Raw genomic sequence first — 24,666 nt, forward strand, 5'->3', positions numbered from 1 at the left:
CAAAATAAGAGAAAATATGGCATAAACTAAACGAAAGTAAAGAAAAAGGGGAAATTAATGAAACAAAAAACTCTCAGAAGTCAGAACTCCAGAATGAGACGAATTGGGTAACGAGTAACTATTTTATACCTGAATTGGAGACAAGTTCGTTTTATAGAACTGTTGTACGTTCTCATTCCCAGTTTGGTTAACAAGACTTTGGCAAACCTTGCTATCCATCAAGCAACTCTTGATGTTGTTCCAATTCTTGGTGTTGTTAACCCTGTTCTGCAACCAATTCGAATAGCCTCCCAAACCTTCCTATCCATCAGAAAATGAGGGTTTAGGTCCAGAAAAGCCCTAGGTTGAACCATTGAAGAACGGGAGAAAGTGAGGGTTAGGATCAACCTTTTGGGGAAAATATGGGTCATTGATCAAAGGGCATGTCAGAATAGGACGTCTAGTGAGGGAGAAAATGTGGGTTTAACACCAAGTATGCAGGGACAAGTGCCGATTCCCATCTTTCCATTTCTTCCATGTTGAAATAGAAAAAGAGTCTTCGAATTGTTGGAGTAGGAGAAGAAAAAATAAGCAAAATCCCCAACTCAAGTTGCAGGAATTTAGAGAGGAACTGGGCATGGAAAAGAGTGGTCAACTCAAGTTGCGGCTCTGCTTATTTACTTGCAGCATTCATTAGTATCATTTTGTGTACGCCTGAAAAATGCAGTTGAGACCTTATGCTTGTGTTTTGTTTAGTTAGATTTATGCTTATCATGCTTGAATATCGTGAGAAATGGGTTCCCATGAAATCAGTGCAGATTTTCATGGTGTTCCCTACAAGGATACCTCCAACTCATCTTCCCCAATTGATTTGGGGAAGATGAGTTGCAGGGTTTTTTTTATTTGTAAAGGCAAAGTTGTCATTTCACCCCATGTTTTTAACACTGTTAGTCATGAACTAACGGAATGAGTGTATTTGTTAATGTTTGTAAACCTCAAGGGGTACACAGAATTATCCAAAACTGGGTGGTGAAATTATACTTTCGTTAAACCTCAAGGGTGGTATCTGTAAATTACCCAATAAATATTTAAAGAGATTTTTATATTGATATCCATCAAGGTGTCAAATAATTTGTAATTTTATTTTTTGCCTTTTAGAACAATACAATTTTTTTCAATGAGGATAAATATCGTAATTTTAAGTGTATTCAAAAAAATGTGCATAACAATGACAACTTTTGATAATGACATAAAGATAAGTCACTTTCAAATTATTTGTGAAAGCTCTTTTATACCCTAATATAAATAGCTTTTGAGAATAAGATGAGGGACAATTAAAAGGAGATGTCAAATTCTAAACACACCTAAGGGTGTCATTTATTAGAGTCTTGTATTTAAATGAAACACTTTTAGATAATATATTTGATGTTTTGAAGCATTCACCTACCACCCCCGGAAAAGATCCTCCCCGATGCCTGCATATGCCAGTACTGATGCCGGGGCTCGACACCTAGAAAAAGCCAAATCCAATGGTGTCAAGCTCGAGAAAAAAGAAAAAAAAAAAACTGACAGCTCGAGCTCGGCACCGTTGGATTTGGCATTTGCCAGGTGTAGAGCTCCAACGTTCGCAATGCATTGCATTGGCAGATGTGGGCACCGAAGAGGATTTTAATCCACCACCCCCCCCCCTCTCTTTAAAAAAATGACAATTATTTCTTTAAGCAGTCATCATGTTTCAATGATGGCTTTCCTTGAATTCCAAAATATATAACTTCACAAGATCATGCATGCGTACATTTTTTTTTCCCAGTATGGCATGCTCACATTTTGTGGTCTACTTCAAGAAGGGACCCTCGACCTTTAACCATCTATTTGTCATATTGGTCGTTCATCATCCTTACATCCTTTATAGTCCTTTATAGGAGGCTAGCTTAGGTTTAGGTATGAGAACATTCTCGTAGGCCCCTAAGAGTGGATCCCATCATGTCGGTTCAGGGGTGTATGAGATGGTAAGATCGTCAAACGATAATCTCTTATACTCACTGCACGCATCTTTCATATAAATAATAATAAAAATAAGGGCAAAAGATCAATGCTAGGTTACGTGGTCCTTGCACAAGCACGGGTCAATAAGAGGGCAAATAATGGCATCATGGGATTTTTTTTTTTCATTTCAAGGGGGTGGGACAGTCATTTTGGATAGTATTGTGTCAAGGCGTTGGCTGCATGCAGCCTAGTAATGATCTTTTTCCCTAAAATAAGTTTTCTTCACAGAAGATGGTGTTTTTGCGCTATAAATAGATTCTGTGAAAAGTGAACCAGGATCCGTACAGGATTGGTTCGATTCGGATCAGCCGGAGTCGGGATTGGCCTCGATTGATTCTGATCTGGATCTTCTCAAATCGGCCAATTCAGTCTGTTTTTTGCTCTTTCAAATCATGTTTCCTGCTCACATGTGAAGTTTCCGCTTAATAGAGTTTGTCACATAATACCATTGAGAGCACAAATCTACAACACAATTTGTATTTACAAAGTGGCCCATATTGTAACTGACTTGATATGTATCCACCAATACGATATGGATGAGATTTTTAACAAGAAGAACCATTTGATCTAGAATCGGTCTGATCCAACTTTATAATGGACAATCTATATCAATATCGGCCATGATCGGTTCCATGATTTAAATTCATGATTGAGAGGGTCCTAGATGTGCCAAGATAATGCGTCAAACAATATTTTTTTGCTCAATCCTATCAAAAGCCCATAGGTTACTAAGGATAATGGCCCCAAAGTTTGTTACATGGCAAATTAAAATAATAAAAGGGCCAACCAAGAGCACAAATTGTAATATGATGCGTAGATTGTGAGGGGAAATTGGGAAAGAAAGAAAAACCTATTCCGAGTGGCATGGGTTGCAAACAACCGCCAGCTCGGTTGGTTGGAGGTATTGCAAGTTGAGTGCATGCTCCCCAGGAGGCCAAGGGATCGACTCTCATGGATTGCATATTGTGCCAAAAAGACACCCCTCCCCTTCCCCCCCCCCCCGGCATAGTTGTAGATTGTGGGCTTGTCTTAGCCTTCCCCCTTAGCTTGTAGTTGGCTTGTAGGCCCTTGAGTAGGAAGACCAAAAAAAAATGGCATGGGTTTACGTTTACATCGGATAGTTTGAATTGTTTGATATCAAGTTCAACCATCCTGTTCCGTTCATTCTTTGGAACTGGGACATCGTATGTACTTAAGGAAGCGTTTGGTTGTGTAAATCAACAGAACGGTGTTCTGTTGGACCATAATTCTAAATTAATAAAACCGTTTGGTTGCCTAATTCCAATGGATTACAAGAATTGCATAATTCTGATTTTTACACTAAACTTGATCCATATTTGAATTCACCTAAAGAGGTGAACTCAGATATGAATTACAAATTCTAGGCTTAGTATAAATAACATCATCCAACTTTGAATCATAAGCTTCTTGCCCTAAATCAAAAAATGATCTGAAAATCACAATTTTTGCTTCAACTAGGGAAAAACGATTGTCATCTTCCATGGCCTGAACCTGTGTTCTCTCTCTCTCTCTCTCTCCCTCTCTGCCGACCCTGTCTGACCCAGGCCATCTCTCGACCTTTCTCTGGTGATGCCCTTCTCTCCATCTCCTTCTCTGAAGAAACGAATCTTGCAAGCGTTGGCTCTCTGGACCATCCTCTATCACGCCCTTCTCTCCATCTCCTTCTTGGAAGATCTGAACGGTCTGAGAACAAATGAATCTCAGAAGGCAGTGGTCTCTTTCTGTGGGAGCTTGAGGGAGAAGACAGAGAGAGATATCATACCAAGGAGAAGGGGTAGGAGTTGAGAGATCGTGGAACGGAAGAGAAGAAGATATGGGTAGTAGCACCTGATTCAAGTCGGTGAACAACAAGAAAGTCTGGGACTGGGTTGAGATTAGAAGAAAAATCGAACCAAATAGGGTTGTGATTCTTCAAGAGGAATTGTTCTTGTTCTCAAATGACGTTTGGATCATGTATTCTCTGTTTTAGCTTTATTTTGGAGTTCATTTGAGATAGAAAGCACCAAGATGAAGGGGTTTTATGGATTTGTATCTATTTGGGTTTGAGTTTGGGTTGTCTGTTTCTCTATTTGGAGTTTTGATTCTTGTTTTCAGAACTTAAAATCTGGAATGATCAGAGAAATAGTAGGAGGAGGAGGAAGAGGATTTGAGGAGCAGCAAGAAGGGTTGCTACGACCAGTGTGTGCTCGGCCAGTAGCTTGACTCATGCATTGTGGAAACGATCTGGAAACCTATGTGAACTGCATCATTCAATTTTCTCCTTGTGTATATTTCTTCTTCTTATTTGATTGTCTTCATTTTATTTTAGTGAGATTGATCAGAGTGCCTACTCATAGGATGTTAACCATGAAGAAAGATTTTAGTTGTTTGAACTCTGAAAAATATTTTGTAATTTTCAAGCCTCCTGTTGCAATATTTGGGAGTGACCCAAGACGAATAAGGATGTACTTCGATTCTGTTCGTGTGGTGGAACCTCAATTCCTCAAATATGACCTCTTTTTTGTTTAGTTGTAACATCTAATGCTCATATCATATCTTGTCTGACACAGTTTCCCAAACCTAAGCTTTGAGAGCTCCCACTCTTGAAATTGTGTATTCCATCTAATCCGTCCCCCCTCCCCTTCTCTGTTTTCCATTCTTCCCTACAATATGAAATGAACCTTAAAGTACTTGCAACACTTGAGTTTGTTACCAGACCATATTGATGTCTTATGCTCTTTCAAGTGTTGACATCTACACAGACGAAATTCTAGCATTAGTTGCTTATTCAAGTCTCTACTTTTTGTTCTTTTAGTTCTATGAATTCAAACTAATCAGAGTTCCATTGTTCTTCATTTCCTATTATTGATACTAGGAGCTGGTTCTTAATTTATATGATGTGTGTTTTAAGGCCTATTTAAAACTTGAGTTCTGGTGCTTGCTCTGTTTCTTTACCATTATAATTGCAACCATACGGAGCCTACCTTGATTTGTTGGCTAAAGATCAAGCACAGCAAGGGCACTTCAAATTCACAAGTTTGTATATCTAATTCTATTAATGCAACAATGTCAACTTCTACTCCATCTTTTCCACTTAAGAATGCTGTGATTTTGAAATCTGCAGAGCTTATCACCAGATACGTTTTATTTTGCAAAACCTCTAGTCAATATTTAAGGCCACTCTTTAAAAGGTCATATTGTCAATGGTTCTCTATGTTCTTTTCATCTTTACTTTCTGATCATATATATTTTTTTTCAGCCTTTACCTATGATACTTCAATATGCTTAACTCCTTCCAGTTATTCTGAATATTTTGTCCTATTATTCTCAACTCTCAAGGGCCTTTCTTGGTTACTTGTTAGTAGCTGAAGATGGGTTTTGAAGACTGTTCTCATACTTTTATAAAACCAAAAATCCCATCCAAAACCCAAATAATGGGATTGATGAGTCATAGAATCCCCATCCGACAAAGAGTGACACATGGATAGTTTGAGGCTGAACCCGAGGGCCGAGCCGAGCACAAATGGTGCAGTGCCGAACCGAGTCGGCCAAACTAAGCCAAACTCGAGGATCGAACCGACCAGACCGAATCGAGCCAAGGGACTCCAAACTGAGCACCAGGGGTGAGCATCGCAGTCGCCAAGCGCACCAAGCATGGTCGAAGGGCAATCGTCGCTAAGCACGAATGCCTAGTCAAGCCCCAGTCCAGTCCGAGGACCGAGCAGAGCCAAACTGTGAGGCATCAAACCAACCTCCGAAGGAGAAGGCCATCACCCTAATCACCAACACGGCCGAGCACTGTGGCTGAGCACTAGGCCCGCCGAGCTCTGAGCCGAGCCCTCCCTAATCGGCCAAGGACCGCCTAAGGAGAGTGCCGAGCCGAGCACCATGGCCGAACACTCACTCCACCGAGCTTTGAGCCAAGCCCTCTCTAATCAGCCATACGGCCGAGGACCACCTAAGGAGAGTGCTGAGCCGAGCCCTGAGGACAGAGCTGAGCTGTTTAGTGCCGCACCAAACCGGTCACCCGGGAAAAGGGCATCCCCCACTTGGCCAAGCACCTCGACCGAACATTTAGCTCGCCGAGAACCGGGCCGAGCACCAAGTGCGCGATGCTAAACTGGGCACCGACAAAGAGGGTAATCTCCCCCATCTCTAACTTGGTCGGGCTCCGTGATCGAGCATCAAGCCTGCCGAGCCCTGAGCCGAGCTCACACACGTGTCTGGGGGAAACTCCCACACCACATATGCCAAGCACGAGGCCGAGCCCTGAAGACACAGTCTCCCGAGGCCGAGCACTAAGGCCATGGCCGCCCAAGGTCGAGCACTGAGGCCACGACAGCCCAATGCCGAGCACCGAGGCCACGACTGTCTAAGGTTGAGCATCGAGGCCACGGCCGCCCGAGGTTGAGCACTAGGCCTGTCGAGCCATGAGCCAAGCCCGCCCAGGTCAGCCATAGGCCGAGCACGAGGTCGAGCCGAGCACATATACGCTTGGAGGCAGCTCCCATGCCAATTGTGTCGAGCACCCGCACCACGGGGCACCACCCAAATCAGCCATCGACTCTGAGCCGACCTCACGGCTGTCAGCCAAGGCCGAGGCCGAGCTCTGAGGCCGACCACTGTGGCCAAGCTCGGAGGTCGACCATGGAGGCCGAGCCCTCCACAAAAGCCATCGTAACGGCTCGCTGGGAATCGCAGAGCCACGTCAGCATAATCCGAGAATCGCGGGATAAGGATTGAGCCACAATCCTGTCGCTATACGGAATCATACTTAGATATGGACTCTTACCTTAACGGGAGTCCGACCCCAAAAATGACTCTCCACTCCGCGCAACGAGGTGGAGCCTTCCAAGAGAAGAACTCCTACCATACTAGGACTCCTCCAACCGCCTCATCTCCCTCTATAAATACTCAGGTATGGAGCTTAAACGTTCATCTCACTTTTTACTAGCTGCTACGTTGTTGCACTGGAGACCTGACTTGTGCGTCGGAGAGTCCTAGGCCGGAGCCACACCGGCTCTCTTGTGCTCACTCGATTTTTTGCAGGCTCATCCGTGGGCGAACCGGGCGACGAAGGTTTTCACACTCAACAGGGATGTTAACAGTAGATTTTCCATTACACTGGTGGCTTCACCATCTGAGGTATTGGTTGATTCATAGTAGCAGCAATGTCAATCCTTCAGATTGGACTATTCCTGCTCCCATTTATGAACAGTAATTTTCTTGAACTCAGCTTTTCCCCCCCTCCTCTCTTTATCTTGCCTTTTTTTTGTACTATTCTTTGTAAGCCATCTTGTTTCTGTCATAATCTTGCTTGTTTCCAATTAGTAGTAGGTCAGAGTTTGCAGCATGGATTAAGGATTAGAGCTTGCAGCATGGATTAATTGGACCATCTTTAAGCTTAGAATCCATATTAAATTAGAGTGTGTTCCCAGCTGGAAAATTCTCTTCTTTTCTAATGCAAGTTCAAGTGATGTTGCTAGAAAATTCCCTTATTTTAGTTGATTGCTTTTAATAGTTCCACTGTGGGTTGGCTTCAAATATTTTTTTCGTTCTTGTTCAGTTGATATATGTTTTTGTGACATGGTTTATGTAGGTAGGTGAGTCTTTAGCTCAAAAGGAAGAGCACCTGGGTTTGTTCCCAGGAGATGATGGTTCGACTCCATCACGACTCTCATGTAGTAGTAGCTTCTTAGTTAATTTCTTATCAGAATAGGGTGAGATTTGGGGGAATCTGAACTTTTGTTTTCCTTTTATTGGAAGTGTTGTGTTTCAGCCTAACTTCAACTTCAAATTTTGGTTAATTGAAAATCTCTTGTTTCTGAATTTTCAGTTTCAGATGTGGAAGACAAATTGAGGAGGATTCATTAACATAACAGAAATACTTATGCAAACGAATGAATGTGATGTCACATAAAGGCAGAATAATTGTGTCCCCACCAATGACTCACTTTTCAGTTTGCTTTACATCGGGTAGTAAAAATTGAAAATGTAAACTTTTAACACATCGCTTATTTTCCACTTATTACAGTTTAGGGAAGGGAATTATGCATGGGAGATTCCTTCAATCGACTTAAATGAAAGCTATTGAGACATATTGAGTCATACCCTCTATGCTAGCACCTGAGCACAAATTCACCCCCACCCCTTGCTATCCCTACACCTTAACACAACACTCACACTGTCACCCTCACCCCTTGCTACCCCTACACCTGAGCACACACTCACCCCCATCCTTTGCTACCCCTACACCAAAGCACACACTCACCCCACCCTTTTCTCACTCACACACTCACATATAGCAATGGTATATTAGTAATTTTAGGTTATATAAGGTTGGGTGGTAATTGGATTTAATTAATTACTTGGGAACATTAATATGGTAACCGTATTATTATTTTTTATTTTTTTGTTAATGTGTCTTTTAATTTTAAATGTAAGGTTTAGTAACTGACAGACTCAAGGTAACAAAATAGTTTTTTAGATAGATTCAGGATAAATCCAACTGACAGACTCAAGGTAACCAAACAGTTTTTCAGGAAGAATCACGTCACAGAATCATGATAACCAAATAGTTTATTTTCTGGAATTACGATTCAACTGATGGTAACTCAAGTGGATGACCATCCACAATCAAACCACATCCAAAAGATTTATGTAACCAAACGATTCCTAAGGGTGTCAATTTAGGATCAGAATTGATAACTGGATCGAAACTAACCCGCTAGGAATCATAACATAGAATAGTGATAGTTATGACTAAGTGTAGGTTTCTTAGGAAGATCCAACGTGTTGTGAAATGTTGTTGATACATTGAGCTGATATGTGATAACTAGATGGCTTCCTGAACTAATCCACATTAGCCTACATGTCATCCTCTTTCCTCGTTGTCAAATAGTTACTTCCATAAGGGCCCGTTTAATTGATGGGTTTTGATGGGGTGGGATTGTGGGGGTGAAAAAATTATACGAATTTTCCCATCCCAATGGGATGTTAGGACGTTTGGTTATTTGGGGTGAGAGTTTAGGTTGACAACAAAAACATAACCACTTTTCCAGTCGGCCCATGTGGCCAACGGTTTCTCCCACCTCACTCCTCATAAAAGTTCCACGGGATTTGGTGGAACTTTGCCAAAAAATCCAAGAATTTTACAGAACTAAAGTAGCTCAAGCGCCACCACAAGCAGCACCCACAGGCTTTTGTGGCTTGGACTGCAAGGCTATAAGCATGAACAAAAAAAAAGGATGTGCCAATGGTGGGGGGAAGGGGGAGGAGGAAGACGTATATTGCCAACGGTTTCTCCCACCTCACTCCTCATAAAAGTTTCACCGATTTGGTGGAACTTTGTCAAAAATCAAGAATTTTGCGGAACCAAGGTAGCTCAAGCGTCACCACAAGCAACACCCACAGGATCTTGCGGGTTGGGCTGCAAAGCTACAAGCATGAAAAAAAAAAGGATGTGCCAATGGTGGGGGAAGGCCGAAAGGTTCCGGGGGAGGAAGAAGAAGATTATATATATATATAAATTTGGGTAGCTTCGGGTACAATCTTCATTGTTAAACATCCACTTTAATAACCCTATTCCACTCAAATCGTACTGAACAAAGGCAATTAACAATTGTACAAACTCTCTCCCTCTCATATGCCACAAGGATCTCGTAAGACTTTGGCGAGTAATGACAGCCTCACATGAGTAGTCAGACCACACCACCAGAATCATATCTCTAGTTCTCCACATCTACAAGTGCAACTATGAAATTCAGGGGTAGAGAGAGAGAGAGAGAGAGAGAGAGAGAGAGAGAGATACAAAAATACGTGAAGAGAAGCCGATGGCAAGGCATCCGGGAGGGCGACAATCATGGGTTTGCAATAGAGAGAAAGGGGGCAAAGTGAAGCAAGTGGTGAGGGTAATCGTGGCTTAAGAAGAAGAAGAAAGACCAGCCAATGTTATATCCGGACTATGGGCAGAACAATATAAAAGTACAAGCAACAGTGCAAAAATATAAGTGTAAATATTCAAATAAATATACGTACTTGTAACTCACAAAATATCGCCAACGAACACAGAAGGTTGGATCAAGTCGTATCTAGATGACACTCTCCTTAAGGTCTTTAATCGCCCCTTACGAGTGCAGATCGAGTACAGTGCGATTATACCTCCAAGATGAAATGATCCACTAATCACTAAAGGTAGCACTCCCAAAGTGATTACAGAAGGGGTCCGAAAGTTATACTCAACACTCCTCTTTGCAGAGACAGGAAAAACAAAGACGGACAGAAGCAGAGAAGGAACTCTCTCTGACAGAAACAGAGAAACAAACACTCTCCTTAAGTTGCAATAAACGGGTACAGAAGAAGAAGTGAAAATACCCCTGCCAATACCCTTGTATTAATAGTATACATAGAGGCAGGTTCTAAAGGTACTATATGTGTACAGGCGTCCCTATATATGTACAGGTACTTTAGGAGTCTCCTTATGTATGTACAAGTGCTTGTGCTTGGGTGTCTACACGCACAGGTACGCACAGATATTGATAGATCCATAGTATGGAGTTATTAAAAACGAATGTACAAAAATAAGATATTCTTATTTACCCACACCCACACCCGGACTCGGACTCGGACTCGGCCCGGCTCGGTTTGGCACGCGTGCGCGCGCATGATTTAAAAGCACCCCAGACCAACCCCCATACAAGTGAGAGGACACACTTCTCTCTAAAGAACCCTATGTCCCTTAAGGACTCATGAATACTTATAAGCAAGCTCACATTCTTGAAGCTAACCAATGTGGGACTAAACAACATTGGCTCTTTTACAAATGCAACTCAAAAAATGGAGGGAAATGAAAACTCAAATTTGAATAAAAGTGGACAATGACAATGACCTTTTAGACAAGTGATAAAGACCTTTTGAATATTCTTTTAGAATATATTGAATTTTTTAAAATACAATCCAACAATCCCCCACAAGATTCAAAATGTCGATAGAGTTCAAGAAGTATTGAGTATATTAGACATAATAGGGCACATCGTTGCAGGTGTCTTTCGGACTTGACCCTACACTAGGTCCGATGAACTTCGCTACAGAGTACGGGTGAAGTTAGACTTCTTGAACCTTTTCTCATTGGTGTAGCCGACAAGCTCACCACCCATATCCTATCAGTCGACTTTACGTGACGTACCCTTATATATTAAATGAATATTTTATTCTATTTTTTCAAATAGAACCCGGCCTTGTCCCATATCTTGGTCTCATGGAAGTTTAGAGAGTTCGCCTTTAAAACTCTCATCGGTAGGCGGCCTCATCTCCTACATCCATTTAGGTCAACCCATAGTATGCACCACAATTAACACACCCCCACATTTCATGAGATTTGGCTTGATTAAGAGTTAGTAAATCAACCTCTTTCATTATGGTGGTACTACCTTTTCATCTAACAGAATGAGCAACTTTTGGTAGTACTCATTAGGTCATCCGGTGATTTCGTTTGTACCTTTTGAACCTAATTCAGAAGTTAAACCTCTTCACATAGGTTAGGTTTCCATTACATGACCTATGTCACAAGCTTTAAGCCCATTCCCTTAGATGATTCTATATATATCTGTGTAGGCATTGATTTTGTGAACATGTTTGCTAAATTACATTCTGACTTCACAAAATTGATAGCTATCATTCCTTCATTTATATACTGCCTTATAAGATTATGTTGTAGGCGAATATGCCTTCTTTTTCCATTATAGACTCTACTTTTAGCTTTAGCTATAGCCGCCATGCTATCACAATGAAGTGATATCGATGGCACAGGTTTTGTCCATAGTGGAATATCCGCCACTAAATTTCTAAGCCATTCGGCTTCAGTTCCTGTCTTTTTCATGGCAATAAATTCTGCTTCCATTGTGGATCCTGTCCCACAGGACTGTTTAATCGATTTCCACAAAATCACTCCACCTCTTAATGTAAATATATATTCACTAGTTGCTAACGATTCATTTGTATCTGATATCCAGTTAGCATCACAAAAATCTTCTAATACAGCTGGGTTTCCGCTATAGTGAAGGCCATAATTAATGGTACCTTTTAGATACCTCAATAGTCTTTCAATAGCATACCAATGTTCGTTGCTTGGGTTATGAGTATATTGACTCAGTTTACCCACAGCCAAAGCTATATCAGGTGTAGTGCAATTCATTAGATAAGAAACAGAACCAATAACCTGTGAATATTTTTTCTGATTCACAGAGTCACCTTTATGTCGTTGTAAATGACATCCCATCTCAAAAGGTGTTTTGACCGATGATAAGTCAAAGTATCCATACTTTTTAAGCATATTTATTACATAGTGAGTTTGAGATAAGATAATCACTTTGGTGTTTTGACCGATGATAAGTCAAAGTATCCATACTTTTAAGCATGTTTTCTACATAGTGAGTTTGAGATAAGATAATCGCTTTCTCCTTTCTAATGATTTTGATTCCTAGAATCACATCAGCCTCTCCCATGTCCTTGGTTTCAAAATTGGATATTAAGAGATTTTTAGTATGTATCACTATGTCTAGGCTAGTGCCCATAATCAACATATCATCTACATAGAGTAGGATGAACACACATTTTTCATGATGAAATTTACTATATAGGCATCTCTCGGCATCATTTACAAGAAATCCACTTGATATGAGTACCATATCAAGTTTTTCATGCCATTGCTTTGGTGCTTATTTTAGTCCTTACAAAGACTTAACAAGCTTGCATACCTTATTTGATTGTCCAGGCACAGTATAACCTTCCGGTTACCTGATGTATATCTCTTCCTCTAAATCTCATTGAGAAATGCTGTTTTTACATCTATTTGGTGTATCACCAAATTGTAAATTGATGCAACAGCCACCATTACTCTTATAGTGGTGATTCTAGCTACTGGAGCAAATGTATCAAAGTAATCATAGTTCTTTTTTTGTCTAAAGCCTTTGACAACTAGTCTGGCTTTAAACTTATCAAGTGATCCATCTGGTTTCAATTTCTTTCGAAATATCCACTTGGTATCTAGCACTTTGGAGCCTTGTGGCAAGTTTACCAATTCCCAAGTATGATTGAATAATAATGAATCAATTTCACTCTTTATTGCCTCTTTCCAAAAATTGGCATCTCGGGATGTAACTGCCTCATTATACGTAAGAGGGTCCTTATCCACAATATGGGCAACCCAATTATATGATTTGGGATCCTCGTTTATAGAATAAATAACCCAATCATTACCAAAGTGCTTTGCTTTCCTTTGTCTTTTACTTTTTCTCAAAAGACTTACATCATTATCATTAGATATAGGATCATTTTGATAAATCGAATCATTTTCTGTACTCTTTGATACATCAGTTTTAAAATTTAAATCACCACTAGTATTAGTAATATCATTTTCATTGGATTTATAAGGAAATATATCTTCAAAAAATTCTGCATCCCTAGATTCTATTATGTTGTTTTCTTCGCAAACACCTTCTATGATTTTAAGAACTATAAAACGATAAGTATTACTATGCAAAGCATATCCTATAAAAGTATGGTCAAAGGTTTTAGGACCAAGTTTCATTTTCTTTGACTCAGGTATTAATACTTTTGCCAAGCAGCTCCATAGCCTTAAATGCTTTAAATTAGGTTTTCTATCGAACCATAACTCAAAGGGTACTATACCAGATTTCTTGTGAGGAATTCTATTTAAAATGTAGCAAACCGTTAGAATAGCTTCCCCCAACATATCAAGGCTTAACCTATAACAGATAAGGAATGAATTCATCATTTCTTTCAATGTACAATTCTTCCTTTTGGCTATTCCATTGGATTGTGGTTGGTATGAAGCTGTAGTTTCATGTATTATACCATTCTCTTCACAAAATTTGGAAGGATTAAAATACTCAGAACCTCTATCGGTTCGAAGTCTTTTAACTTTTCTCCCTAGTTGATTTTCAACTTCTCTTTTATAGGATATAAAAGTATCACTTGCTTCATTTTTGGATTTCAGTAAATACAACATAGTAAATCTTGAGTAATCATCAATAAAGGTAACAACATAACTTTTGCCACCTCTTGATTCATACAATTTAAAATTACACAAATCACTATGAATCAAGTCAAGGTGATCACTTTGCCTAGTTACTGACTTATGTGGCCGCTTTGTCAGTTTAGCCTTTACACAAGTAGTACACTTAGACACCGGTGGCTTTCCAAGACTATCTATAAGGCCTAACTTGCATAATTTAGATATATAAGGACCACTAATATGTCCTAATCTATTATGCCACAAATTAAAAGAGTCAACAAAATAAACGGAAGAAGCACTCAGCTTATCTTTTATTACGTTCAAAACACTTATTACAAAAAGACCATCTCTCACATAGCCCTTTCCAACGAAAACATCATTCTTCAACAGTACAAGTTTGTCAAATTCAAAGGTGAGTTTAAACCCAGCCTTATTAAGAAGTGGACCCGAAACCAAATTTTGCCTGATGTTTGGAACGTGAAGCACCTCCCTCAAGACAAGTGTCTTACCCGAAATAAGCTTCAAGGTAAAAGTTCCTTTACCGATAACATTAGAAGACTGGAAATTTCCCATAAAAACTTGATCACCAGAATCAACAATAGAGTAAGTACCAAACGCATTGCGATCTCCATAAATATGTCGAGTTGCACCCGTATCAAGTATCCAATCTTTTGGTTTTTCAACCAAACTTACTTCTGTAATCATTGCGGTGAAAATGCCCTCCTCCAGTAAATTAGCCTTCATTTTCTCAGATTTCATGGACTTCTTGTTCCGACAGTCTTTCTTGAGATGACCATGCTTCCCACATGCAAAGCACTTCACTTTTGATTTCTTGAAATTCTTGCCTTTCTTGACTTGATGACCTTTTTTGAAATGACCTTGTTTGTTTGATTTGACAAGGTTGGCTTTGAGTCTTGTATACCCAAGAGGCTTTCCACCATTGTCCTTGTTCCTGTTCCTCTCCTCGATCTTGATTCTGATCACAACCTGTTCAAAGGACCATTCCTTTCTCTTGTGTTTCATATTGTTTTTGAAATCAGTCCAAGAGGGAGGGAGTTTCTCAAGAAGGGAACTTGTGACGAAGACATCAGGAAGGATAACATTTTCCTTAGATAACCTTCCCACCAAGATTTGAAACTTATCAATTTGGGAAGATATGCTTTCGTCATCGGTCATTTCAAAATTCAAGAAATTTGCAACCACATACTTCTTGCTTCCTACATCATCAAGAGTATATTTATTGCATAAGGCGTTCCAGATCATATATGCATACTCGTATGAGTCATACACATTGTATAGATCAATGAAAAGCACATTCAATATCTGATTTTTACATTAAAAATCGGCTTGAATCCATACAATCCGTTTGGCATCTTCTTCCAGAATCTCACTTTGTGGTGGTTTCGGATCCTTCAACGCAAAAGCAACCCCTATTTGGATTAAAGCAAAAAAGAAGCATTTGGCTCCATCTCTTGAAATTCTGTCCATTGAATTGTTCGATCTTGTCAAACTCTCCAACAATACTCATCTTCTCCAATGCTGGTTGAAGAGTGGTAACAGCAGGAGTCACATTAGTTGGAATCGGATCAACATTGGATGTGTCCTTTTGACCAAGTGTATCTTGTTTAGCCATAGTCTTATATCTGTTTTAACAGTATTAATAACCACTGTTAGAAACAGTGCGAATTAAAGACCTTAAGATTGTTATATCCGGACTATGGGTAGAACAATATAGAAGTATAAGCAACCAGTGCGAAAATATAAATGTAAATATTTAAATAAATATACATGTTTGTAACTCGCAGAATATCGCCAACGAACACATAAGGTTGGATCGAGTCGTATCTAGATGACACTCTCCTTAAGGTCTTTAATCGCCCCTTACGAGTGCAGACCGGGTACATACCTCCAAGATGAAATGATCCACTAATCACTAAAGGCAGCACTCCCAAAGTGATTACAGAAGGGGTCCGAAAGTTATACTCAACACTCCTCTTTGCAGAGACAGGAACAACAAAGACGGACAGAAGCAGAGAAGGAACTCTCTCTGACAGAAACAAAGAAACAAACACTTCTTCTTCTGTAACCGTTTATTGCAACTTAAGGAGAGTGTTTGTTTCTCTGTTTCTGTCAGAGAGAGTTCCTACTCTGCTTCTGTCCGTCTTTGTTTTTCCTGTCTCTGCAAAGAGGAGTGTTGAGTATAACTTTCGGACCCCTTCTGTAATCACTTTGGGAGTGCTGCTTTTAGTGATTAGTGGATCATTTCATCTTGGAGGTATGTACCCGGTCTGCACTCGTAAGGGGCGATTAAAGACCTTAAGGAGAGTGTCATCTAGATACGACTCGATCCAACCTTCTGTGTTCGTTGGCAATATTCTGCGAGTTACAAGTATGTATATTTAATTATTTGAATATTTATATTTATATTTTCGCACTGTTGCTTATACTTTTATATTGTTCTGCCCATAGTCCGGATATAACAGCCAATGCTTTTCTCTCTCTCTCTCTCTCTCTCTCTAACAACTTATGGAATGGTAAAGTAAAGGGGAACTTTACTTTCCTATTCTTGTCCGTTTATGTCGTCTACCCTACCACCACGTGAGTCTCAATCCCACAAGGATCCCACCCCATAGTCTATGCTAACAAACGGAGCTTAAGCGAAAATGGATTTGTCTCTATCTCCATACCTATGAAGGTATCTATTGCAAATATGAGCTCCAATATCAAAGTATCCTAAAGCTGCCAACACATAATTTTTCTTCTTTTATTGAAGTAAACATTTTAGTATTCCTTTAAATTTTATGCAAGCACACTAACTTCAGGCAAAGTGTCCCTAACCTGAGCAATATCGACACAACGCTTCTGTATGAACTATCTCTAACTCATAGAGACCATGCTTCATCTGTCAGTATGTCGCCCATCCTTTTATCCCACTGTATATCTGAAACACCCATTCTTTCTTTATATTGATTTAGGATATTTGGTTATCTTATGCTTGTACAGGAATATTTAATTATTTGAATACTAAAGAAAAATATTTTGTTACATGTATACTTAAGAATTTTTTGAATTTTGAAAATTATGATAGTACCTGAAACTGACTAAAAACCAGAACTAGACCGAATCATCCATTAATAAAAAATTCTAGATCTTAGGTTTGAAGTAGATTAACTTATTGATCTGGTTCTAGTCCCGACTGTAAGGACCAGAACCATTAAAGAACCAGATCAATTACTCAAAATCAGACCAATTTACACCCCTAATATTGCGCCATTGGGTCTACGAAGAACGAAAGATTGGATAAAAGAATGAGGGGCATTTCTGTAAAAAATGGGTTGATGAGGTGTGCTGTCGTTTGGAATCCAATTCGACGGTTGAAATCTCAGATGGCACCCACCTATCTTCCAAAGTAGTACAATCAATCTGTCGTAGCTTTAAGTATTATGGAATTTTTTTTTTCTGGTAAAAAAGTAATCGAATAAGTATCATATAGTATTCTAAGAAAAAAAATTACCTATAAAGTATATGAATCATACATAATCTTTCAAAATCCTTAACAAATTTAGACACGTGTCCAATTATGGTCCTACAGTCTATCATGTCCATCCACTTTCCAGTCACACTATCACACGTATCCACCACTCGAAAGCCAAGACTTTATCTTTTCATTCACGGAAGTAAGGCGTGTCAACCAAACGGCCCGGTTGGCCAAATCAATCTCCACCAATTTAATTTGATTTAAACAGTGTAATTAACTAATTGGTTACAAATCATCCTTAAATAGGCTATATAAACAGTCCTTAAACGGATTATAATCAGATTAAATGGGATTAGACGGATTAATCCAACTACAAACGATCTGATCAATATTCGATTGGTGGTTGAATCCGTTACATTTAGGTTGCGTTTAGTAACATTTCTGTGTTATTAATTCATCGGCCCAATTTTACAATGCAGACCAACTTTTGGCATCACCAAATGAAACAGGATTAAGATCCTCTCCAATTCTTGACATGTGCAGTGCGGTACAATTTGTAGATGGGATTTCACCATCTGTTAGATGTGACATTTAATAGTCTAAACTCAATTCAGATAGTTTTTTTTTTTCTTCTCAAGGTTGAATTGTTGGATGTCACACCTACAACAACAAAGGATTGGTTGTATTACTCCTATAAAAGGGATTTTCTTGTATTCGTTGAATATGAAAAAAATGAAGAAATTAATTTAATTTGTCTCTCTTCGCTCCCTCTTCTTAAGAGTCCCTCACTAACTTGAATTAATGATATTTTCTCTGTTAGGATTCTTGAATCCTTTCTCAGATTCTGGGATCATAACAATTGGTCCCACCGCAGTACATTTTTAAAGAATTGAAGAAAATTCATTATTCATTAACAAACGGGCATGTAGCATATGATGGCATAATGGAGCATCTACAAAATTATAACATTTAAGCGCCACGTAAAAGTCCATACATACACGTGGCAAAAGGCTAGTCCCTCATGGCAGACTCAGCTAAGCAATGAGCAAATCAAAGGAAGAGAACAAAAGAGACAAGTGCCGTAGACGGCCCAGCCGTCGTTACGGGTCTCTGTTTGTTTTCTTCAATTCCACAATAAGTCAGAAATTGGATTAAAGAAAAGGACTTCCAAACAGATAAAGTAACCGCCAGTTCTGTTTTAGGTTTTTTTTCCTTCCCGATTTACCCCAATGGCTCGCCATTATTTCCTTTCTGATCCGGTCGATGAGGAATGAGAATGAGTAGAGTGTGGGGTGTTCAGGTGGGGAAGGAAACGGAACGACGGAAGGGAATGTGGAGAAGAGACGGAAGAAAAGAATACATTTGTCCTCTGTTTTCTGCTTGTTTTTGGACTCTCTCTCTCTCCATCTCGTTCAGTAGATGCCGAGGCCTTTTCCTTTGCTTTTATTCTGCTCTTCTGTCTATAATAACACAGCGCACAAGCCCCACCTGTGCTCCAAAGCACAAGAATCTCTGTTTTGTTCCCTCATTTGCTTTTATTTTCCTTTCTCTCTATAGCTTTATATATTGCTCCTACTTGGCTTCTTACTAAAGACGATCAATATTCGAGAACGACCGATCAATCAGAGAGAGAGAGAGAGGGGGTTACAGAAGTTGCAGAGAGGGAGGAAGTGATCTTAGTTTCGAGTTCGGGTGATGGGGGCGTCTTCGGTTCATGCTAATAGTTACGATTACTCTTTCAAGATCTTGTTGATTGGAGATTCTGCCGTTGGTAAGAGTAGTCTTCTTGTCAGCTTCATCTCCAATCCCGTTGAGAATCTCTCTCCCACCATCGGTACGCCTTCCATCCGTCAAAAGTGATTTTGGAGTAGTTTATATGTTTTTCTGAGCTCTGGTCGTATTTTGATGACAATCTTGTGGTTCTTCATTCTTGATTCGAAGATTGAGAGAGCAAGTGAGCTGCTAAGTTTCATTGTCGTTTCCTGTGTTTCAATCATGCATGCAGGCATGCTTCACAGTTTACTTTCTTCCGATTTGTGTCTAATGGAATGGCTGCAGTACTGATGGCCTATTCTTAGATATATATTTAAAAAAATCTTTATACTTGAAATTTCTACGATTAATTTTTCTGCAACTATAAATCTGAGAGAAGAACATAATTCTTGGACCGACAATCTTTGGGATTTATGTAGATCAGACGCGATCAATTTCGAACCTAGTTTCGAGCCTGTTATATTTCTATATATTAATTGTTCCAAGTCTTAATTTGCTCAAGAATGCCTTAGTCATCGAATTAGCCAGAGCGGAAATGATTAACAATGTGCGGTCCAACTTTTGTTATGACTCGTTCTAGTCTTTTTAATCGATGAATACCAGAATTTCTTCGCACCTCTTTGTAATGCTTGCAGGCAATAAAAGTAGTTTGCACGTGAAAATTGAGCACACCCTATAAATGATCTGGCAGGGTTTAAGGTTCATTTAAGCTAAGACTGAGTTTGTTTTTCGAGAATATTCATTAGAAAAGAGAGAGAGTAGATAACTTTTAGTTGTCATGAATTTGTTTGGGAGGAGGATAAATGTTCACGGAAAAGCACATATATGTAATGTTCACTAGGCTATAGTATTCAATCCATGTATATACTGTCTCTTGATGGAGAACTGACTTTCCATTAGAAACGTTGCTCTTGTTTGCACAGAGAATTTGGTGTTCTATTTAGAGGAGAATACATTGTTTGAATGTTTTGATAGTTCAAAATTGCACTTGAGTTAGACCCTTGCTTGTCATCAACATCAGTGGGATATTGTGATCCAGATCATATGATATTATGAGCTATGGCTATCTGAATGCAGTATCTATGTTTTTGTTTTTCTTCTAATTTCTTTTTATAATTTTTTTGTTGTTGTAATTTTTGTTGATTACTGTCAAAGACTTATGCTACTAACCACCACAAGAATGCTGCATCTTTTTCATTGCACTGCACAGCCACTTAATCAAACTGTATTATTTAATTTGGTGGAAAGACTTATGCTACTAACCACCACAAGAGTGCTGCATCTTTTTTATTGTACTGCACAGCCACTTAATCAAACTGTATTATTTAATTTGGTGGAAAAGACATGAGCATGTGCCATCCTAGATGCTCTTCTTAATCTTTAATCTTTCAGGTTGTTAATGTTGTATTGTTCACTTCTTGGTTTAAATGGTGATAAGATGCTTTAAGTATACCTTTGTTGGCCATCTACTTTTTCTTACCTGTTTGATCATATGTTGATTTAGCTCTGTCTTAACCATTTCCAGGTGTGGATTTTAAGATTAAGCAACTCACAGTTGGTGAGAACAGATTGAAGCTCACAATTTGGGATACAGGTAATAAATGGAAGTGATTAGTCTTTCCCAGTCTCGTCTTTAGTTCACTGTCTGACCTTATCGGTTGAACTTTTAAATCCATGTTTACATATTTTCTTTCATCTTGCATATATTTTTTTAATCCAGGCATTGTGTATTTATTACCTTCTGTTCATCATCTGACTATAGACTTGGAAGATATGTCAGCCATTAAAAGGATCACTTACAACTCAAGCTTGAGAGATGAAATAGTCTTTGGATACATGTGCAAAAATATTTGTTTCTAGTGCTTGGGAATTAATCATTTATTGACATATTTCTTATATCTTTCAAATTGGAGCCTTTTTTTACTTATCACCAATCCAAAGAGGGGAGGGGTGGTCTGATTCTCCATTCAAATTTGTTCTTCAGATGATGAAACTCTGGGGCAGGGTAATTGCAGAAAAATATGGGCAACCTAATGAACAAGGGAGCTTGCCAGTGAATGGCAACCATGGAGTTGGTTTCTGGAAGAAATCATGCATTTAGCAGGCCTTGTTCTCACAAGGAATAAGAATTCAGGTGGGAAATGGACCAAAATTCTATTATGGTGAGACTAATGGGGGTGTGCTCATGTGTTCCCAAAAGGGGATTATGAGAAACTGCTGTTATTTGGTAATGGTGAGCTATAATAAAGTAGGAAGTGGGTAAACAATCAGGTTTTGAGAGGATGATTAGAGTTTTGTTCACAAACACCGTCTGAAACCAACCTCTCCAACCAAAATATCCCTACCTCTCATTGTTTGAAGTTGTGAATGAAGCTATCACATCTAATCCTATATTCGCAATAATGCTGGAGGATTGACTTACAATTATGATGATTACCGTGTTTTATATGAGGTGTCAATCAATCATGTGATGAGAGACTCAAGAGTATGGGATATCTCATGTCATTGCGAGACTAAAGAGTATGTGAACTCTCTCGTCTCATTGAAGATGTGGTCGAGCCCTCTGTTTAGCAATTTCTGGTTAAGACCCATACCACCAACAGTAGAAACTTTTGCTTGTGTTGTGGTGTTTGACAAAAGTGGATCTTCTCAAACCACAGAATTTAGATTGATTATGTAGTGATCTTTTCCAGCACTATGAGATGCAGATCAATGGTATTCTCCCAAATACCAAAGGAGAAAAATCAACTCAGAATGTCAACCCATAGATTCAACTTACTGGGTCAGCTACCGAGTTGACTCAGTTTTAAACTCAGTATACCAGCTCAACCCCCATTGTGGGATATTTATTTGATGTTTTAAGTTAGTTGATTCCTATTCTCAGTTGAGTTAACAGTCCCACCTTATTAGAACACCATCTACTTAAGTGTTTTAATTAGTTGAAACACCTTTGTTTTAAGACATTGGAACCCTTAAGAGTTTTAAGTAGGACTTCAGACCAAGGGGGGCTTTCTTATTTAGTTTTTTATTTTTATATTTCATTGTTGTAGTGGGATTCTTGTCCCCTTTTTATAAATATAGAAGCACATAGCCCACTTATACTGTTATTGAAGCTTTGCTCTCAAGTCTGTGATGATGCAGTGCTGTGCTATTGTGGTGTAATGCAGTGGTAGGTTAGTGGTGATCCTAATCTAGGCTATTGGGTGGTGAAGCCCTTAGTCATTCCTTCCTTCTCTTCTATTTTATTCTTTCTTTCCTGCAACCTGATCTCAACTATTTTCAAGCAAGTAACCTGCTTATCATTTATTCTGTTGATCCCTGCTATCTGTTTCAGTCAATATATGGTTATAATCTGATTTCGTTGGGGGCATATTTAGATATCAGTTTCTGGTTGTCATTGTCTATTAAACTGATCAATTTTTTTCTGCTGAATACTAAACTCCCTGAAGTTGATTTCAGTTTCTATTACCCTGTTTTATTGAGGTTCCTAACAGCATCAGGCAATTCTTGATCTCAGTATCTAACCTTTGGATTAATCTGAGTTTTTTATATGTTGGTCTCCTTTATTAGATTTACGTTCTACCTGGGTTTGACCAAAATCAGATTCACTGATCTGCTGTTATTTAATTTCTCCTATATTGTCTTTGCTGTTTCTGTTTTGGAGATTACTTGCTCTGTTGAAACTCTTATTGTCTGCTGAATCTAACCGTTGGATTGAGCTCTATTTTGGGTATCTTATTCCCTGTTATTATAACTACACTTGACCAGAATTTGGTCTACACCTGTTCTATCATTCTTCTGATATTGAACTTCACTCTATTTGATTTATTGGGGATTTCTGAAACGTATTTGTAGAAAACCTAAAACCTGTAACCAGTAACTTTAGAGAGGAGAAAAAAGAGAACAGAAGATGGAAGTTGTAATGCTTGAATGCTTAAGTGATTTTATTGATCAGACAAGCCCTCTATATAATAAAGGGAAAAATACAAAGGGGTCTAAATTACCCCTACACAAGCCGACTCTATAGAGACAAGGTTACACCTAATGAAATAATAATTAAACTACCCCAAAAGGACCAAAATACCCCCACGGTATTCTGTTGTACATGGTCCAACACTCCCCCTCAAGCTGGAGTATACAAATATCAAAAGGAAACTCCAGCTTGAACTAATAAATAAATAAATAAATGCACTCCAACATTCTAACACTCCCCCTCAAGTTGGCACATATAAAGCACTAATGCCCAACTTGAACAAAATAGGAAGAAACAAAGTTGCAGCAGAGTCCAGCTCCAATACCATGATGGAACCGCTTCCTCTAAAAGGCCGACCTTGTAAGAAAGGAAGGAAACAATATGTATATCATACAAGAGCTCTAACACGGCGGACTATCCAAAGGGGGACACGGGTGGATAAATAATTCAACACCTGCCCGTTCCCAGGGGGACTCGGTACCCTTGCCTGCTCTGATACCATGTAGAAAACCTAGGACCTGTAACCAGTAACTTTAGAGAGGAGAAAAAAGAGAACAGAAGATGGAAGTTGTAATGCTTGAATGCTTGAGTGATTTTATTGATCAGACAAGCCCTCTATATAATAAAGGGAAAAATACAAAGGCGTCTAAATTACCCCTACACAAGCCGACTCTATAAGAGACAAGGCTATACCTAATGAAATAATAATTAAACTACCCCAAAAGGACCACAATACCCCCACGGTATTCTGGTGTACATATTTCAACAGTATTACTTAGGTGAATTTAAACCTCATCAGGTGGTATGGTGTTTCTTCGCAAAGCTGTTTAATTTGGGTTCACCTTGCTGTGTTCCCAATGTTTTTCTCAAGGGGCCTGAGATCCTATAGCAAATGTTGTTTTATCCTAAGGAAGATGTAGTTTTCCCTGTATCTCGTGGTGTATAGAAACAGTGTAATAAATTGATTTTCATTGAGCTTGGGGATTAAGACCAAGCTATGTGCTTATGTTGGTTCCACATGATGGATTAGGCACACTTATGTAAGAATTTTCAGGTTTTGGTAGCTATACTCCTGAGGAACTATAGATTTACTCGGTGTTTTTTTTTTTTCCAGGGAGGGGGGGGGGGTTTGGTATGGATATATAGAGAATACCAATTTTTTTGGTCACCTTTTTTCTTGTGTTTCTATATGTAGGATTACACTTTGGCAAAATTCTCTCTTTTTTGTATGCTTATGTTACATTGTATCCAAATAATTCAGTTCCTCTTGCCAATGAGAAAATTGAACTATTTTATCATCAATCTCTGCTGTGGTACAAATCAAATTACTGTTCAGATGGTTGCAAGCATCATATTTCTTGCAGCCTAGATTGGCCCTTCCAA

At 39.1% G+C, this 24,666-nt stretch overlaps 1 protein-coding gene and 1 long non-coding RNA gene across 3 annotated transcripts in view; one reads left to right on the plus strand and one right to left on the minus strand.

Moving 5' to 3' along the window:
* Positions 1-17,865, minus strand: LOC122653064. Its single transcript, XR_006331697.1, has 3 exons — positions 17,855-17,865; positions 16,932-16,934; positions 1-296 (listed from the first exon to the last, which is right to left on the minus strand). It is a non-coding gene; the product is annotated as an uncharacterized LOC122653064 (long non-coding RNA).
* LOC122653063 (ras-related protein RABC2a-like) overlaps positions 9,789-24,666 on the plus strand; it is a 27,651-nt gene continuing 12,773 nt past the window's right edge. Inside the window, exons 1-3 of one of the 2 annotated variants that reach the window (XM_043846996.1) lie at positions 9,789-9,831; positions 19,186-19,371; positions 20,836-20,904. In XM_043846996.1, the coding sequence (XP_043702931.1) occupies positions 19,233-19,371; positions 20,836-20,904 (208 nt within the window). In that variant the 5' untranslated portion in view covers positions 9,789-9,831; positions 19,186-19,232. Of the gene's footprint in view, positions 9,832-19,161; positions 19,372-20,835; positions 20,905-24,666 lie in introns of both variants that reach the window. The other variant, XM_043846995.1, reaches the window with a different exon arrangement.

Source organism: Telopea speciosissima, chromosome 2 (assembly GCF_018873765.1).
Source record: "Telopea speciosissima isolate NSW1024214 ecotype Mountain lineage chromosome 2, Tspe_v1, whole genome shotgun sequence".
NCBI classification, from domain to species: Eukaryota; Viridiplantae; Streptophyta; class Magnoliopsida; order Proteales; family Proteaceae; genus Telopea; species Telopea speciosissima.